This window comes from Sander vitreus, chromosome 14, assembly GCF_031162955.1.
Source record: "Sander vitreus isolate 19-12246 chromosome 14, sanVit1, whole genome shotgun sequence".
Lineage (NCBI taxonomy): Eukaryota > Metazoa > Chordata > Actinopteri > Perciformes > Percidae > Sander > Sander vitreus.
This window is the reverse complement of record NC_135868.1, coordinates 24,551,027-24,570,697: the sequence shown is the minus strand read 5'-3', so window position 1 is coordinate 24,570,697 and position 19,671 is coordinate 24,551,027. Positions and strand designations below refer to the sequence as shown.

At 38.8% G+C, this 19,671-nt stretch overlaps 1 protein-coding gene across 2 annotated transcripts in view; it reads left to right on the top strand.

The window, feature by feature from the left end:
• Positions 1-19,671, top strand: part of col22a1 (collagen, type XXII, alpha 1) — an 86,465-nt gene that overhangs the window by 30,132 nt on the left and 36,662 nt on the right. For both annotated transcript variants that reach the window (XM_078267859.1, XM_078267858.1), the window contains 17 exons: positions 55-108; positions 227-280; positions 774-809; positions 2,000-2,029; positions 3,404-3,457; positions 3,601-3,654; positions 8,733-8,786; positions 10,625-10,678; positions 10,780-10,833; positions 11,246-11,299; positions 13,332-13,385; positions 13,529-13,573; positions 14,107-14,169; positions 15,011-15,064; positions 15,251-15,292; positions 16,532-16,564; positions 17,203-17,256. In XM_078267859.1, coding sequence (XP_078123985.1) covers positions 55-108; positions 227-280; positions 774-809; positions 2,000-2,029; positions 3,404-3,457; positions 3,601-3,654; positions 8,733-8,786; positions 10,625-10,678; positions 10,780-10,833; positions 11,246-11,299; positions 13,332-13,385; positions 13,529-13,573; positions 14,107-14,169; positions 15,011-15,064; positions 15,251-15,292; positions 16,532-16,564; positions 17,203-17,256 — 843 coding nt within the window. The remainder of the gene's footprint in view (positions 1-54; positions 109-226; positions 281-773; positions 810-1,999; positions 2,030-3,403; positions 3,458-3,600; positions 3,655-8,732; positions 8,787-10,624; positions 10,679-10,779; positions 10,834-11,245; positions 11,300-13,331; positions 13,386-13,528; positions 13,574-14,106; positions 14,170-15,010; positions 15,065-15,250; positions 15,293-16,531; positions 16,565-17,202; positions 17,257-19,671) is intronic.

Genomic DNA, 19,671 nt, shown 5'->3' with positions numbered 1-19,671 from the left:
TTTATTGTAGCAACACCTTGTACATGCTTTCCTTTACACTTGTTTCCATTTCAGGGCGTGGCAGGTTTGGATGGATTCCCTGGCAAACCCGGTGTTCCAGGGAAAGATGTAAGTTGTGATCCTCTGTTTAGGATCCCACAGTTACAAACAGGCCACTGACATTAGTATGTGACAGATGGAGTGAGTCACCATTGTATTAATGAAGATTTTGTCTAATATTGATTAGGGTTTGAGAGGACTGGTTGGTGCACCCGGGCCCGGCGGAATTCAAGGCATCAAGGTATGTCCCTGTCTTGTGCTACATGCAAAACACCCTGTTCACTTCATTAGAAACACTTCAAAGAGGATTTTGCCGTAAGCATAATGTCATTAAGCTGATATAAATCATTTCAAAGAGGTATCAGATTTTCCAAGTTACTGTCTGCCCTCTCCAGACATTCCTCAGTCTCCTCTGTGTACCATCAAAGTCAGCCCACTCGTTTGTCTGAGAAAATAAAATGCAGAGTTCATTTGTCTGTCTGTAATTACTGACTTTGATGAGTCTTCCAGTGGTGCACACATGCTTATACCACACCCATAAGCACAATATATTCCCATCGTACTTTTACCCGCAAGTTTCACTTTCCTTTGGGCCTACAATAAGTACACACGTGTCATCTTCTAAATTACGGTCGTTGCCGTGTCATTAGCATGTTGCCCTCGGTGCTTCACCCTGAAAGTCTCTTGATTCTAATGACGGGGTTTTCATCTTTTTTGTGTGAACTACCTCACAGGGGGAGAGAGGCCTTCCCGGATTACCTGGGGATGTGGTGAGTACCAAAAATAGACCAAAAGGATAAAGAATTACAGGCTGGTTTAACGATGAAGAACATCAACTTCAACTTTATTGATATCGTCCCCCAGGGGCAATTTGTGGTGCAGCAAAGGCATACATGTAAGACAATCAGACACACAGCATAACAAAAGACAACAAAAGGAAATCCACATTGACATAAATCACATAATTGAAAGTGTTGAAGGTCCTATAATCCATCATTAAGGTGGCAGTAATTCTATCATAAAGTGCTAGTGCAATAACATCCAGATAAATGAATAGAGATCTATAAAAACCATCATCAATCAGTTATACAAATCTGAGCAAGTACCATCACAAATAAAACTACAAACAATGCCTACAAATCTAAACCAGTACAATCAATGTTAGGAGTAAAACGGACCCTAATGCCCTCTATACACACACACTAAGAAATACCACAGAAATTAAAAGTCCAACCAATAAATAGCAACTAGAATGGCCTTTTCTACAATGTCATTACCATCATCATCATCATCATCATCATCATCATCACCATTCGACATGAAGAACACAATGGCGTGATGGAGAAAGGATGAACACTTAAAAAAGCAACAATAAAAAAACCCAATAAACCATCCATAATTAAAATGTAATTGTGCATTTCATCTATGATCCTGTTATGCATTCTAACGATTATTACTTCAAACTGAAGGGGGGGGGGCGCTGTTCTCCACACAGAAGCAGCTAAACAATTAGTCGACTAACTGATTATCTGACTGACAATAAGCTTATTTTTGGTAAACGATCATTTAAATCATTTTCAAGCAAAAAAGACGGACATTTGCTGGTTCTATCTTCTACAATAGGATGCCATTATATGTGTATCATATATGTGATAGTAAACAGAATTGCTTTTGGTTTCGGACTTTTGGTCGGATAAAACAACCAATTTGAATACTTCCAATTGGGCTGAAAAAGGAATCGTCCTTTTTTAAAATCATTTATCAAACAATTATGAGCAGATGTATAATGAAGCCATGCAGGGTTTTCTTGTTGTGAGATACGGGTTGCCAGTTCTATTGTCCATGGCCTCATTTCTTCACAGTAATTAGTCCAAGGAATCACAATGAATCTGTCAATGATTTGACTAGCTGAAAAACAAACATCATTTGACGATTTATTCATCTTTTCTTTTAATTTCAGCATCACAAAGAAGGTTTACAGGGTGAAAAGGTGAGTCATTGTTCCATTATGAGATAGTTTATCATGTTCATTGACCTGAAAGTCAAGATTTTAAAGGCTACCTCATAGTATTAATTATAAAATAATTATAGAGTAACAGATTATTAATGCAGTGTTAATCCCATCATGACAAGTGCAGTGATCCAGGGGCGGAGCGAAGGGGTTGGCTTCTGGGGGGCCAGCCCTACTGCAAATGTTTTCTCAAAAGTCCTGAATCTTTTAGGGTTTTAAAATAACTTCATCTTTGTGTCATTTCTGTCCAGTCTCTCTGACTGGACCAGCAAATCAATGAAGCAATTGTTCTTTTACTGGGGAAATATCACCATTCATTCTGTGAACTCTACTAAAAATAGGTTTCAGGATTAGTAATGCTGTTTTACGCCAAATACGTACCCTTCCCTATGTTATGTAACTCAAAAATAGTAACATAATCTCTTTTCAGGTAGGAGAAGTGAAAATTAGTCATCCTCTACATGTGTTGTTTTCTGGTTTTAGAATGAAGTTAGTTCGACAATTTCTTTCTGTTATACCTTTTTTTTGTCGGATACATTTTATTTATGTATATTCCTTTAATTGTTTGAATTAAATAATTCATTCATTCAGTGAGAATGCATTGCCAGGGACTATACAAATAAACATAATACCATTTCCAGTGTACATACACTAAAGCAGGGGTCTTCAATGTTTTTTAGGCCAAGGACCCCTAAGCTAAAAGAGAGACTGAGTAGGGACCCCCTGCTACATATACAGTATAAAATGAAGTTGCATTAAACTGGGCCGCATGGATGAAAATAAATGGCTTAAGCTTAAGTGTATGGCTACCATAGTAGGCATAGTAAGTATCTTTCATGTGTAAATTACATTTTTTTCAAATTATATTCCAATTTATGTTTGCTAATAAAATGTTAGCTTAATGTTAATGGATATTTTCAGACATATACAAAAAAAATGTAAATGCTAAATTTAGTGTGGCTGGGCTAGCTCACTTGGTAGAGCAGGTGCACATATATAGAGGTGTATACCTCGATGCAGAAGGTTCAGGGTTTGAGTCCAACCTTAGACAATTTCCTACATGTCATCCCCATTTCATATCTATCTGTTCTTTCCGTTAAAGGCTGAAATGCCCCAAAAAATGCAAAATTGATTTTGTAAACATTATTTGGCGGCTCCCCCTGCAGTAACTCTGAGGCCCCCCTAGGGGTCACGGACCCCTTGTTGAATATCTCTGCTCTAAAGGATTTAGAGTTTTAAAGAATTTCAACAAAACCATGTAAACTGTAATCTCAAATAGTCATAGAAGTCCTTTTATGTATACCATTTGTAATGTGTGATACATACAGTACTCATGTGTTTGACCTGTTTTAGGGAGATGCTGGACCGCCTGGACCTCCTGGGCCCGAGGGCCCCCCAGGGCCTCAAGTAAGGATTATGATTTATGACTTCCTCTTTCCTTCTGTTTATAGCTTTTGATATTTAGTTGTTGTGGAAAAGCCACCTGTTCAGCAGTTCATGAAAACACAAGTTGTGCTGTTTAAACGGTAGCTGAACATTTTATTCCTCAGGGTCCTCCTGGTCTGCAGGGTGAAACTGGGCAACCCGGAGAGTTTGGCCAAAGGGTAAGAATCTCATTTTAAATGAAGAGTATCTGAACATGTTTTCTCCACATTTCTTCGTCACTTCAGTACTCAGACACTGTACTGTACCAGGGAGATGCTCAACAAAGTGCATAGCTGTTAAATACCTGCACACATGTAGTTCTCTCTCTGTTGTTTCTGGCTTTAGTTTGGTTTAGTGTATTTGTTTCACAGAACATACAAACTAAGTACATTGAAGATACAGAAAAAAATACATGTGAGGGTGTGGTAGAAACCTGTAACGGCTTATATAAAAACCACAACCAAAGGACATACAATAATGTAGATGTACAATATCAAAAATGCATTTTAAGTGTTTTTAACCAAACCGGGACCGTTAACATTTAAGAATGAGGTCTGAAAATGCTCCTGTGGGTCATATTTTCAGTTTGGAGGACTTGGAGGAAGCACATGACGCAATGTGTTTATTTTATTTACATGTAATCGAATACCAGATCTTTCGCTTACCTTAACCAAAAGGCTTTTGTGGTCTAAACTCACATAATTAGCACAACAAGTATAGTATGTAATTTAAAGGAGACAGGTTTGCATCACAAGGGAAATTCTTTGTAATTACGAGAAACAGAAACCAGTTTTCCTGTAACAGATTTATTATCAAAGCTATTTTTTGTGATCATGAGAAACCAAACTTTGTAATGTTTTAAATGACAAAACAATACTTTTGTAATCATGAGAGAACAGAAAAGAATTCAGTGCCGCTGAGTTTGGACTAAAACGAGATTATTTTGCCTCCAGAGAAGCTCTGGTAGAACAAAAATCTAATCTGCAGTAATTGGAAGTTCATACTGTGTGTGCTCCCATACTTATCTAATTCCAATGGGAATATTTTGAATGATGAAAACTAATATTTATTCCTCACACTAATGAGTGCTGATACTGTGACCGTTATCAGTGCTTGTAAAATTATATACAGAAAGTGTTCCCTGTCTCTCATATTCTTATGTCTTACTCCGAACTAGCTGTTCCCATCACACCACAGAGTGTAATTAAAACAGGCGCAGTGGTTCTACATGATTTGTTCTTCCAAAACATTAACAAAGATAGTTACCTCCATTCCCCGTCTCTACTGGTAGCAATTAACTTCTCGGCAGCAATATGTTGGAATGAAATTGTGCAGCTGCTCAGTTGGGCAGCGGAGGAAAGGCAGACCTCCCTCTGGAAATACTGTATACCAAAGACTTTTCTACCACCAGAATACATTTTGTCCTAGCGATGTCACCAGACATGACACTTCGGTACCAAGTCGGTACCAAAATTCTGAAAACTTGACGGTACTCATTTTTCGACAGCAGTGGTTTCCAACCTTTTTAGTCTGAGGCTACATTTACATTGCTACGTTTTGGTTTAAAAACGAAAATCTTTTGCTACGTTTACACCTCACATTCCCACTGCTCTGGTGTTTCAGAGCCCCTAAACTGGAGAAATTTGAAAACACGTCTGACCTGGTTTGGAATCTGCGCGGTTGAGTTGGAGTCTCAGCGGCCGCAAACGGAGAACTTTGGCAACACAAACACTGACGCCAACGTTTTGCCGCCTGATTGGTTGTTATTGATCATGGCATCTCGATCTCTGAGACTAAGCTACTACCGTTTCCATGGCAACTACCAGCAACGGGCGGAGTATACATGCTGCCTCCTGTTTACCCGGGCATGGGCTTGCCCAGTATATGAGAAAGTTGATGAGATATGCAGTTTGGGCGTGTTAGTTTAAACGGACATTAGTTCTCCTACTGGAGCTAAAACACTGTCCACGGAGATCGCTTTTGGCTCAAAACTCCGCTTAAAAACCAAAACGTAGCAATGTAAATGTAGGCTGAGATACCCAAACAGCCCTGTCAGATGTACTCGCGCACCCCTTCATCAATTCCCAATGTTATGTTCCAAATAGATAACACTACTTATTATTTAAAAGGATATTGTTAATTTTGTCCATACAATTGAACTGTCAATATTAAGGTTGGTTTGGGGAGCAATCATACAACTACATGCCTACTAGGCTACTACTACTAAGATTGAAGCTGAATACTTGACCATTTATCCACTAACATTACTTTAGCTAACTATTTCATTATACTCTTTTTTTTTTTTTTTTATCAAATCATAATTTCAAAATTTTCAAATTACAGTAGTTGGATACAATTTTTCCATGTACCCTTTGGCAACCACAGAAGTACATCCTGGGGTACAAATACCCCTGGTTGGGAATCACTGTTCTACAATCCCGTATAGGTGCGAGGGGGATCACAGTCCTTCCGGACCTGCCAGGGGCAGTATCTACGCCTAACGTTACAAGCGTTCTGGTCTGATGCTGAATGCTGAAAAAGAAGAAGGAATATAGCGAGAATAGCACCTCATCACCGTGCACACTGACAGTCTTAGTCGTTTTCTCCAGATTACACGTAAATCACGCTCTCCTTGCCCCCTCCACTCCACTCCAAAACAGATAGACAGTTAAATCTCAAGGAAAAACTTACACCGAAAAAAGAATGACATGACACTGTCTCAACCCCCTAGCCTGGCTCTGCCCTCCTACGTACTTCTGCTCAATTTTCATTTCCCTTCAGTACTACGTCTGGGTTTGCAGTATAGTCTTGGGTTTTCTCGAGCCAAATCTTTGGCATTCCAATCAGCGAACAGAGGGAGTGGCTGAGAACGATGATGTTGAGGTTGTGCTAGTTTGAGTTGTAGTTCCATAATGGCGGCATAGAAAGATGCGGGTGAAGCCATTCGGTCCGTTGTAGCAACACCGCTGAATACCCAGAAGTTAAAGTTTTGTTGGTGGCCATGATGTTGTGGCCCTCCTCCCCAAGGGGTTCGGGAAAAGTTTGATTTTCCAGCTCGCTCCGTTAGTGGTGAAGGAGTTGGCTAAGGCTAACGCTAGCGATGCGAAGCCGACGTCACGACCAAACGTTAGCGTTTACGTTATGGCAGATCCAGAGTGGCTCTGGGCAGATCCAATAGTTTTAAACTTCAACAGAGTACCCACCTTCAAGGAAGTTAATACTTGTCAATGGAGAGTGGCCAGAGTCTGGTAGGACCAGGCTATAAAGTAGTAGGATATTATGTACTGTACTTTTGGTGGTGTCAGCACCGACTACTAGATTTTTGGTATCGTGACACCCCTAACATGTCCTCAGCCAGACAAGCTGTGTAGTTTATTAATATGAATAAAGACATAATTTTGGGTTCAGATTTTACAATATTTAGATAATCTCCCACTGTGCAGCTTTGCTTTTATTTTGTAATATCATTGGAGGTCCTGCTGGAGCATTTTACAGCCCTATGAGTTTACAGCCCCATGAATAAAAAAATAAAATACAGATGGTGAGGAGCTTGGCCTATTTCCTCCAGGTTTTTGTCCAGTTATACCTCGTTTGAAGATGCACAGGGAGAGGGAGGGAGAGAGAGAGAGAGAGAGAGAGAGAGAGAGAGAGAGCAGGGGAGAAAGTATTGTGAGAGCTGTGATAATAGGCTGGTCTCCGCCGCTGCCACAGCTGATAGAGTTGGCTGTATGGTTGAGTTGGTATAGATTGAGCCACTCTCACCTAAACTGCAGCAAAGCTCTCATCAGTCGTGTGTGTCATGGCTTCTGAGGCCTGTCTATCCACTTCTGTCCTTATTTATAGACAGCTGAGGGCAGCCTGAGCCGAATGGGAACTTAAAGGGATGCAGTGGACAGCACTAACAAACACATGAAGAAAGAGCAAGTGCCAGGATTTTACTTTTTGGAAAGTTTTTGAAGAGAAAATTCGCACATCCAACGTACAAATCCTGCATACTGCTCTTGCTGCAGCATCGCCATTTATTAAAGAAAAAAAAACTATACGTATTGGTCCCTTTTTGGAAAGTGGTTTTGTAATGTAATAGGAATGCAGGAGAAAAACCTAGTATCCACAGACATCATTTCTTCGTTAAAGCTATAGTGCGTAGTTTCTGCCGCCCCCATGAGGAATTCTAAGATAATGACAACAACACTTGATACAAGCCTTCCGTGATCGCTGTGTGGACTAGCCAGACCTTCCTCCACAGCGCTGTGGAAATGACATATTGCACATTAGGAGATGACACGGATTGTACGCATTGCAGTTTCTGGATTTATTTTAAAACAGTTACAATGGGGGGAAATCTGAAAGACAAATTGTGTTGCAGGTCGATTTAAGGTGTGCGCCCCAAACTGTTCTGCCTGTGTCCCTAAATTTATTTCATTATGGGCTACAGTGCTCCCAGTAAAAAAAAAAAAACCCTGCTGGTTCCAGAACGTGCATGGTAAGCCAATCTCTTTTTTTTTATGAGTTTTATGCAGCTAAAACAATACTGACACCAAATTTATTTTGTTTACTAAAAATACAAAACACTTTTTATGGGAAAGGGTTTTTAATGGCAATCAAATGGATTCGGGTAAAATGGGACCAAAAATAAATTCCAGCATGTTGTGGAAAAAAGTGACTATGCTGTTGTGAACCTCCCTGTCATATTAGAGATATTTGTCTTTAGTATTCACTTCAAAAATATGAAAGCTGATGCAGTGAGTCCACGTCAGCCACAATAGTCCGTCAATTGTCACACACACATCATGAAATACAATTGCTCTTCGATTAGGCTAAAATGTTATAATAAAATAAAGTATTTTACTTGGCAACATATTTTTTTTTTACAGAGATATAACAGAGATCCATACCAAGTTCTTAAAGTAACACTTAAAGTAGTCTTCAGAATTTTAGGTGGTAATCTACCAAAAGGTATACCAAGTTACGTGACTTACCACCCATCTTTACAACATGATCATTTTTTGTATGTTAAAATGGGCGTCAAAAAAGCTAAACTATGAATAATATTTAGAAATTGCCAAATTCTGGTGGAAAAAGCCTAAATCGTAGTAAAATAATGTTGGGTTTAAAATACTGGAATTGGCTTAAGAAAATGAAACTATGTGAGTGAGGGTTTAAAAAAAATGTTAAACTGTCTGGAAACTGTTCACCTTATGCATCGGATGTCTTTTCATTTTTGTGTTTTGAATTGAATTTCAATGTTGTCTTTCAGGGAAAGAAAGGTGAAAGTGGATTGCCTGGAGTGGATGGCCTTCCTGGACCCCCTGTAAGTACTATTTCACTTTTCATGATGATCAAAGTGTTCACGCATATTTGTAATACACATGTTTACAATGACATCTCATTAATATCAGTGCTTGTTCTTGCACCTCAGTTGCTCAATATGTGACGTGATCCACAAAGAGTTTCTGCTCTCTTAGAGGTGTCTTCACTGTGTGTTTTAATAGAGGGAAAATAAACAGGCTAGATTAAAAACCAACATATTATGCCAATTCATTTCCCAAACTGCTCCCTGAAGCAAATTAGAAACACACCTATCTTCAAGGGGTGTTCAAGGTTGAGTGAGCTATATAAACAGTGCTGTAATACCTCCCTCTAGTGGCCGCTCACCCGTACTAATGCACACTGTCTCTACAAAAGTACATATAAATACAATGCTTGGGGGAAATCTGAATATTTGTATTGAACATAATTGGCAAGAAAACCATGCAAGCATTAATGTGGCCACATGAAATCTTTTTTGGGTGAGCTATGAAATAGATGATGATTATTGGATTATTTGTACACTGTACACAGTGATCTAAATAATATCTATAGATGCTTTATTAACCATTAACAAGGTATTATAATCGGCAGATGCAACTTTATGATAGCCATTCAAATAATGTTCATTGACGGTTTATAAACGATTTCTTGATCATAATTTACAAAGACTTCATAAAATGTATCAACTTTTATGATGTGAGCAACAATGAACTGTTAAAATAACATGAATTATTGCATAACTCATCATTAGTAAACATTGTTGGTTATCAATTTGTGGTTAGTTAACAATATATAACTATAACTATTAACTTGAAGTGCTCATATTGTGCTTTTTGGCTTTTTCCCTTTCCTTTATTGTGTTATATATCTTTTTTGTTCACGTTATAAGTTTACAAAGTGAAAAAGCCCAAAGTCCAACCCAAAGGGACTTACTATCTCCAACAGAAAACACTGTTCACCAACTGCATACTCTGCTTCTGACTGGCTAGTAGTCCTTACCTAGCTACTGTCAGGGCACGCCCTCATACTCTGCTTAAATGCTGAAAATGATCATAATATGAGCACTTTTTTAATTAGTTTTATTAGTTTAACAAACTATCAATTTACATTTTTTTAGCGATGGTTATAATAAAGAGTTACCCAAATATATTGCTTTTTTTATCCAAAAATATAGATACCTTCAAAAAAGCCCACATTGGGGCGACCGCTAGCTCACCCAGTAAGAGAATCCGACCTGCTGCCCTTTGCTGCGTGTATTCCCCCATCACTCTCACTGTGTAATAAAGGGAAAAAGCCCAAAAAAGTAATCTTAAAAAAATAATAATAATAAGCCCACGTTATGCGTGTATATTTATGAAATGATGGTCTGAAGTAGGGCTGGGCGATATGGAAAAATCAAATATCATGATATCCTTGACCAAATACATCGATGTCGATATTGCGACGATATTGTAGTATTGACTATTGGTGCTTTCACAAAATATCTTTTACAATGAGATTTTAAATAAATAATCATCAACAGTTTCAAGTGAAATCATAGAGAAAAAATACATATTTATTTTCCCAGCTAAATACTGACTATGTTTACACGCATGCACAAAAATAATGTGATGTTAAAAAATATCTGCCATTCTTCAAATGATAGTCCCTCTAAACGTTACACAAGTATGTGCTTGTTATTATCAGTTTAGACAGCGTAATTGTATAACACGACATCTCGAAATATTTGGTCACGATATGATTTCATTGAAAGACGATACATTATCATATTGAATTATTGCCCAGTCCTATGATCAGGCGATTTACATTTTTACTGATGTTGTTATATTTATTTTGCAGGGTCCTCAGGGTCCACCTGGGCCACCAGGAAACCAAGGACACACTGGACCTCCTGTAAGTGATCCGGCGCAGATCAGAACACAGTCATTCATAAATATGATCCGTTGTTTTGGCAATAAATGCATTACAGTAATACTCGTTCTCTCTTTATGAAGGGTCTACCTGGTGAGATTGGATTTTCGGGCAAACACGGAGAGCCTGGAAAGCCTGTGAGTTGGCCTTTTATTATCCAAATAAAAGCATTTGTGGATGGATGGATGGATGGATGGATGGAGGGATGGATGGATGGATGGAGGGATGGATGGATGGATGGAGGGATGGATGGATGGATGGATGGAGGGAAGGAGGGATGGATGGATGGATGGATGGACAGTAGCTTATACAACCATAACACAACAAACACACATACTGTATATATGCTATATGTATGTCCTCACATACATACAAATCACTCACAGAAATTTAAAGAGTTAACAATTTCTGAAGTGATTACAAAGGCCTGGTATGGACTGACCATGTGAGGCAATGACCATGATAAGGTGATGGTACTTTGAGTCGTAGATGTTGTCGTTTCTCTGTTCACATCACTAAATGTCAACCTTTCATCGCTGATCTTTGCAGGGTCTTCCTGGTAAAGACGGTCTGGATGGACTTCCTGGAAATGACGGTGCCGTGGTCAGTATGACCTTTAGAATAATGGTTTTTTTTTTTTTTTTTTTTTTTTTTTGCCTTCCGTGCTCACAGTGACCAAACTTTCTGTGACACTTTAAAGCTGAACCAAACAAAAAATGTATATCAACAATGACTCAAATGCCCATGTGTATTGAAAAGACGTCGCTTATAGGGACAAAACCATGGAGAATTATCACCCAAATCTGCAGCTCTTCTCAGCTCTGTGGAGCTTTTCTTTTTTTTTTTTTAAGATAATTTTTGAAGGCATTTTAGGCCTTTATTTTTTATAGGACAGCTGAAGTCATGAAAGGGGAGAGAGAGGGGGAAAGACATGCAGCAAAGGGCCGCAGGTCGTAGTAAACCTCTATAAATGGGCGTGTGCTCTACCAGGTGACCTACCAAGGTGCCCTATGGAGCTAGAGGTTTAGTGTCTTTCAGCTCATTGTTTTGGTTTTAGCCAGTCAGAAATGAAGGGGCGGGAAAAGGGCAAAAAAACTAAGAAATCTCCGAACGCTAAAAACATGATGGAGGGGCAAAAATTGCCCACAAGATTTCGAAAAAAATAATATTTTATTATATTTACCAGTTTAGGCCAATATCCTAATACTACATTATTTTCATTTAATTTTTTTGTATTCAATTCATTTAATATCCACTGCCACACTCACAAAAACAGTACTGTTATATATGAATGCACTGATAATAGCCATAGTATGCTTTTTATGTACTAATTTTGGCAGATGGTGATTACTGTATGCATTTTAATCTAGGCTCATTTCACATTACAAAAAACAGCAACTTATCCACTAATTACTGTTTTTCAAATGTGCCCCCTAAATTTGGTAAATGCCCAGACTTTTTAGACAGTGGAGGCAAAAATTGTCCCCACCCCCACCTCCATATTATTTTTTTACATTTCCTACCCTGGTTTTAGGGCAATGCAACTCTAATCAACATCGTGTGCAGCAGTAAAACACAGAAATCTGAACTGTATGGTACCAAACAGCAGACTGAACACAAAAACAAAACTAGAAGGATAGTGAATATTGGACTTGCGTTCATCAGATGGCCAAAAAAAATGGATGCTAATGATGCTTTGTGCCTGCCAGATACGTAAATAGGCAACTGTTTGCTAACACGTGTTGACTTTACCAAGCCAGAATATGTCAAACGTGCGTGTCGTTCAGCATGTTGTGCAGTTCTGCCCCCAAGAGGACAACAGAAATATGAAGACCGCTTAAAGTTCAGTGCATTGTGGTGGGTTTACTTTTACTACATACAGTATCTGGCCAATGTTTCTGGCAAATACAGGTTTTTGAAAGTACGACTAAATGGAAGTCTTATTTAGTTTAATAGGATCCCCATTAGCTGTGCCCTCAAGCACAGCTACTCATCCTGGGGTACACATTTAAAAACATACGTTAAACATTAATCCAGATGATTTAACACATTTAAAAACATACGTTAAACATTACAGTCCACATAATTGGACGTATTAGGGGCAGAACTTTGGTTTTAACATTGAGGGGGGGGGTTGAGATCTCGAGCTATCTAGAGAGGTCCCGGGACATGTCTGCATGTATTGAGAAAAGCAACAAAAACATTGAAGAATTGTAGAAAAAAAACTCGAAAAAAGTGACAAAAAGGTCATAAAAGCAACAAAAACCTCCCAAAAAAGCAAGAAAAAACTTCAGAAAAAGCCCAGAATGGATTATTAGGGGGGTTTTAACTCCCCGATCCCCCCTGTACATTATGCCTATGAATTCACCCCATTTACGTTAAACATTACAGTCCACATAAACAACAAACATTAGACATATTAGAGAATGAGTCAAACGTACATTAATGTGTCTATGACTCTAAGCTTACGCTGATGACTCCCTTACCATAGTACCCAGAAAAAACTAAAAATCTCCATCCCCATAGCATTCTACAAATATGGTGCTCCAAGATGTTTTTTAATTGCCTTTTTTTTAAACATTGATCTCTGTGTTAACTCAGTCAATAACAGTGGATTAATGGTGTGTCTCTGCAGGGGCCCAGGGGAGAGCGTGGAGGAGATGGCTTTGCCGGCAAGCCCGGGCCTAAGGTAACTCCAACTTCATCGTATATCCCAAGAAACACGCTGGACATGACTGAGGACACATGCAGCTTATGAGATATCATGTGTGATTTTTTTTCATGTGCAAATCTGACATTTGAATGGCCCGCATGCGTGTGTCTTCTCTCCAGGGTGACGACGGGCCTCCCGGACCAAGAGGACCTCCAGGGGAGAGAGTGAGTTCACAGCTGCTTTACTTTGGGGTATTTTGTGAGATAATGAAACATCAAGTCAAGTCAACTTTATTGTCAATTCTGCAATATGTGCCGGACATGCAGAGCAATTAAAAATACGTTTCTCTCCGACCCACAGTGCAACAAGGTCACGTACAACACAAGTACACAAGTATAATATAAAAGATAAGAAATATAAACAAATTAAAATTAAAATTAAAATAAGGTAAGTAATGTACAATACAGTAATCATTTCTAAAAAGTAAGTGTAAGGCAAAACCAAACAGTATAGAAAACTAAAGATGCAATGTAAAAATGTAAAAAGAGATCCTGAGTGTCTTCTTTTATAAAGTGACCAGTGCTGATCCTGATGGGGGCGGGTTGGGGTGGGAGAGTGTTCAGAGTTCTTGGGGGCAGAGGGGAGGGATGGGAGGGGGGTGTTGACCCCTTCCTGACAGCCTGGGGAATGAAGTTCTTTGCCAGTCAGAGTTCCTTATGTCCTCATGTATGGTTTGTTTTGGGGGTTTTTTTTACAGGGAGAATCTGGTTCGCCTGGGCAACAAGGTGGTGATGGAGTACGAGGAGACAGGGGTGTTCCGGTAGGTGTGGCTATGCTTTTTTTTCTTCTTTTTAATCAAGCATCACCAGAGTGTAGACCCCCCCAAAAGTGTCCCATGTTGTTGGTTTAAGTATTGAATTGGGTAACATCTACAAATCAAACTCTACAAACAACTTTTCAGTGCAGGTGCGTTGCGAAATATCACAATTTGGGGGAAAAAAAAGGAAAATCCTGCACTCTGCTTTTGCTATTGCATTGCCATTTATTAAAGAAAACTAACGTTTCGGTCCCTCTGGACCTTCATCGAGAATATCTTTCAACAATTAACACAAATCTTAAATACATTCTGCCCCTCCCATTTCTGTGTCCCCAGGTGTGAGACAATTGAAAATCACTTATCACTGGGAGTGTCTCTCAATAAACACACTTGTCATTTTTGCAAAGTTTCACATTCATGCAAGCAAAACATATCTTAATTCAATTGCAATACCACGTATCAATTTCATATCTATTGCAGGAATACATGGTGACGCCACAGTTTGAACTTATTAGCCTATAAAAATATTGATGTGCACGTTTCCTACATGAGTGCAAATACATATAGTATATCCATTCCGTATCCATTGCAATAATACCTATTCAGATACATATCCATTTCAATCACAAGTTTTCCAAATTAATCTGTGAAATGAATTGTTCCTAATTTGGCTAGGTAACCTTCTGGGACACCCTCAAGGGCCTTCACTTGGAGACGCACTGCTCTTGACTTCCATGCTTTCCAATTAAAAAAAGTTCCAATTTGCCTGCATTAAAGTGCAGATAGGGTCCCTTTTCTGTAGAAATGTATTACATTACATTTCGATTTTGGGCTTCTCTTTCAGGGCGAAAGAGGACAGGATGGACCCGTCGGGCCAAAGGGTGACAAGGGCGACAAGGTAAATGAGAACTAAGCAGTTTAAATTGCTGTACAAGGTCCAATTAAATGTCAAGCCAAAAACAAAGGAGTTGTGGCTGTGTATGGCACGGTGTTACATAGGCCTCAGTAATGGTCGCCCTGCAGCATTAGCTGTAATAAGATCATTACTATGCAGACAATGTGAACTTATTGTCTCTTGCCTCAGGGTGAAGTGGGAGCTCGGGGACTACCTGGCATTCCAGGAAATGTAAGTCAAATTTGTTTTCTAGTGTGCATGTTAAAGGTGGAATATGTAGTGACTAAGCTTTACTGTCACTATATAGCGTGATCACCATTTTGTAATGCGACATGGCCGTGTTTTCCCGGAGGAGGAGAAGAAGCAGAAGTCACTGCGAAAACTGAAAAGGAAAAATGGAGCGGGCTTTCGTTTCTAAACAGTAGAAATACAACATGCAACATACAGTATATACAACATTTTGAGTGCTGTGTTTGTTTCAGGGACGTGGGAGAGGGAGAGAGAGAGAGAGGGAGAGAGAGGGAGAGAGAGAGAGTGCAGCAGTGGTCTAGTGAATGAAGAGAGGGAGCGCCGTACAAAACAGTAATCAGAGGACTATTAGACTCTTTCAGGGCTGCAACTACAACGATTATTTTCATTATCGAATAATTTTCTCGATTAATCCACTAGTTGTTTGGTCTATAAAATGTCAGCAAATTGAGACACATGTTAATCAGTGCTTTCCAAATCCCAAGATGACTCCCTCGAATGTCTTTTTTTGTCCACAACTCAAAGAAATTCATTTTACTGTCACAGAGGAAACTAGGAAGAAAATATTCACATTTAAGAACTTTCAATCAGGTACATTTTTTTTTCACGGAAAAATGATTCAAACCGATGAATCTATTATGAAAATAGTTGGCGATTAATTGAATAGTTTACAACTAATCGATTGATCGTTGCAGCGCTAGACTCTTTTGTCATTGTTTCACGGCAGATGTGTCCTGAAGCACAAATAAACCAACCCACACCTCCACGGGAATGAGACACGTTGTCGGATTATGAGTGAATGCAGAGCTTCATCCTGTCTTTTTCTTTGGTCCTTGTTCAGTTAGACTTGTGCATCGATATGAGACGTTGACGGGGCAAAGTGGCGGTTGGGAATGAAAACACACTCTGCGCGCTGTCATTGGCTGGGGGTTACACACCCATGGGGCCCAAAGGCTCTTTGTTGCCGCCCAGAAACGTCCCGCACACAGCAACATAAAACTAAACCAGAGGGCAAATGCAGACTTCACCAGACACTTCTAGTGGTTAAAAAGGACTGAGAGGGATTACTTTGGTATTAGTCCATACATTGTTTCTATAAGAAAACACTGCATATTATACCTTTAACATAGTCACAACCCTGCAACTGTATGATATCGCTATCACGTGTGTGACATATTACAGTAAGTCATGCTGTAAATTATTATCTCTTTTTCTTCACAGGTGGCAAATGTCATCCCTGAGCCTGGTGAACCTGTGAGTAGACTTACTTTATTACTTATTTTATTATGTACATATTGGGATTGTTTTATGTGGAGCCCAGGAAGAGTAGCTGCTACACTGTTAGCGGCTAATGGGGATCCTAATAAAGGAATATTCTTTTAAATTGACCTAAATGTCCCCCAGATGTCTTTTTAAAAATTCATTACTTTCCAATTTATAATTACAATTTGGGCACAAATGTTCTTTCTGTTCTCTACTAGCTGATGTATGTCATTTCAGGTCAGCATGTAATGCAGTGAATTATATTTCTCACTGCCAATCCAGAAAGTGATTTCACAAAATGATCTTGAAAACATGTAAAACTAAGCAGTGCAGAAATAGTGAAGGAACAAACTCCCTAAAAAGAACACACAGAGACACACACACACACACACACACACACACACACACACACACACACACACACACACACATACACACACCAAACTCTCTTATGAGATTATGTGAATTTTAGACTATTCTCTAGGCTACTTTTTTTTGTTTTTAGTTAATGCTTCATGGTTTTCTATGTGATTGTGTACGTGATGTGTGGCTCTTCTGTTCTTCCTCTTGTCTTCCTTTACTTTTTGTTTTACATTGAAACTAATTGGATTGTTTGTTCTGGCCTGTAGGGAATACCTGGAGAGAAGGGAGCGAAGGGGGATCAAGGGAGCCCAGGAGAGACGGTGAGTTTTTTCTCTCCGTCTTTTTAGCTGCCTTGTCTTCTTCCTTTTAACGCACTGCTCCCCGACCCCGGGGTCGCAAGGCCCTTCTTTTATTTTTAGGGGTCTAAAATGAAATTGTCATTCCTTCTAAAGCTTGGATTATTATTTAAGAAATAAACAAAAAAAAATAACACACAGGATAAGGGCACGTTGAAGACCTGAACACAAGCTACATTCACAGAGCCTTCCCTGTAGAACAATAGAACAATGGCCAAGCATCAGGAAGAAGAAAACACTGAATTTGTCAAAACCTATTAGGGCCGTATGGCTGTTTGTACAATATAGAGAATTGTATTAAAAGTTCCTAAAAATAACAGGGAAAGTCTTCTGTGATTCAATATTCAGATAAAGTAATATGCTTAAAAATAATTCATCCAAATCGCTCCATTTTCACAAACTCCCTGCAGTTATTGCGTTCACTATTTAGGGTTTATTGTACAACTTATGTTACAGGGTGGGATGATATGACTTAAAATCCAAATCATGATCAGTTGAACATTTGCCCTCATAGTTTACTGACAAGGACGAGATGTCAGTGAATGGGACTGGATGGGCTGGAGATTTAAACATTAAACATGTTTTTAAGGGGAAAAGTACATGAACACACACAGTGGGGAAAGTTTCAACAGGATTAAAAAAAAAGCTAAATAACCGACATGAGAAAATGATGTCGGTAAGAGGTTCTGAATTTCAGTTTCGATAACTTTTGCCATGAATCGTCCAGCCCTATTATGTTATCTTCTTTGTCTCTACTGTTATTTTGAATGCATTGAATACAATCCCTAAAGAAAATTTTAAAAAAAAACGTGTTTTGTGCGCAAAAATTTGTAAAGTAACTAAAGCTGTCAGATGAATGTCGTGGAGTAGAAAGTACAATATTTCTCTCTGAAATGTAGCGGAGTAGAAGTAGAAAGTGGCATGAAAAGAAAAAACTCAAATAAAGTACAAGTACCTCAAATTGGTACTTAAGTACAGTACTTGAGTAAATGTACTTAGTTACATTCCACCTTGTGGAACCATCCATGGTTCTGGCAATATACAGTGGAGCCCACTAGATGTCAGCAGAGATTCAGTATGGTGATACTGAAGCAGTCCTGCTACAACATGGCCTCTCAGGGACAGTAACGCAGGGGGGTTGAGATCTCTTTGAATTGGATGTTTAAGAATTCAATTCAATTCAATTCAATTGTATTTATAGTATCAAATCATAACAAGAGTTATCTCAAGACACTTTACAGATAGAGTAGGTCTAGACCACACTCTATCATTTACAAAGACCCAACAGTTCCAGTAATTGAAGTGTGGAAAACCCTAAAAATGGTGCTTTACTGTAAGGAATCCACAATAAAGTTCATAATCAAAGCTTTTCTTTACTTTTACTTTTACTTCTAAAAAATGAAGTACATTTCATTTCACAACATTACTTTTGATACTTACAGTACAGGAAAAACCAGATACTTTAAGACTTTTACTCAAGTATTATTGTAAAAAGGTTACATTACCTTCTACCAAAGTCATTTTGTGGTAAGATACTTGTACTTTTACTCAAATATTGCTTTCAAGTACTTTATACAAGACTGCTCCTTGTGGTCCCAAGATCAAGGCTGAAGAACAGGGGAGACCTACCAGATTTCGTCATGAGTCATTTGTACCCACTACTTTTTTTGAAAACCTCGAGCTCAATTTGGTTAAACAAAAAAGTCCATAACACATATAGTTCTTGAGCGACGGATGCCAAAAAATCCACAACAATCTCTATCCCCACAGGGCAGGCACAGACACAGCCGCTCTGCTGCTGTGCTGGCTGCACATTCTGCTTAACGTGAAAAAAAGCTTAACGTGGTTTAATGTACCTAAACAACAATCAATGATCACGAAATTTCTCATGGCCATATCTTGTAATGAACACTTAAGTCTGTCAAAAGAACTAAACCGAAATCCAAGGATTATATAAGTTATCTCCCATTTGTCTTCTTCATTGGTGCCTATGGCGAGGAAAAAGATTGTACCTAAACAATGATCAATGATTACCAAATTTCTCTCTCATATTGCTCCTCATAACCACTGAAAACTGTCAAAAAATCTAACCAGAAATGTGGTGATGATTGATCGTTGTTTAGGTACATTAAACCACGTTAAGCTTTTTCACGTTATGACTTATAAACCCCATGAGAACCGTGGGGAGTCAACCCACAGCCACTCCGCTGCCCTGCTGAAAATGTGAAGCAGAAACGCTTAATGTCAGATAACGTCAATGATAATTGGAGTTTGGGTTAGATTTTTTGACAGTTTTCAGTGGTTATGAGGAGCAATATGAGATAGAAATTTGGTAATCATTGATCATTGTTTACGTACATTAAACCACGTTTTTTGGAA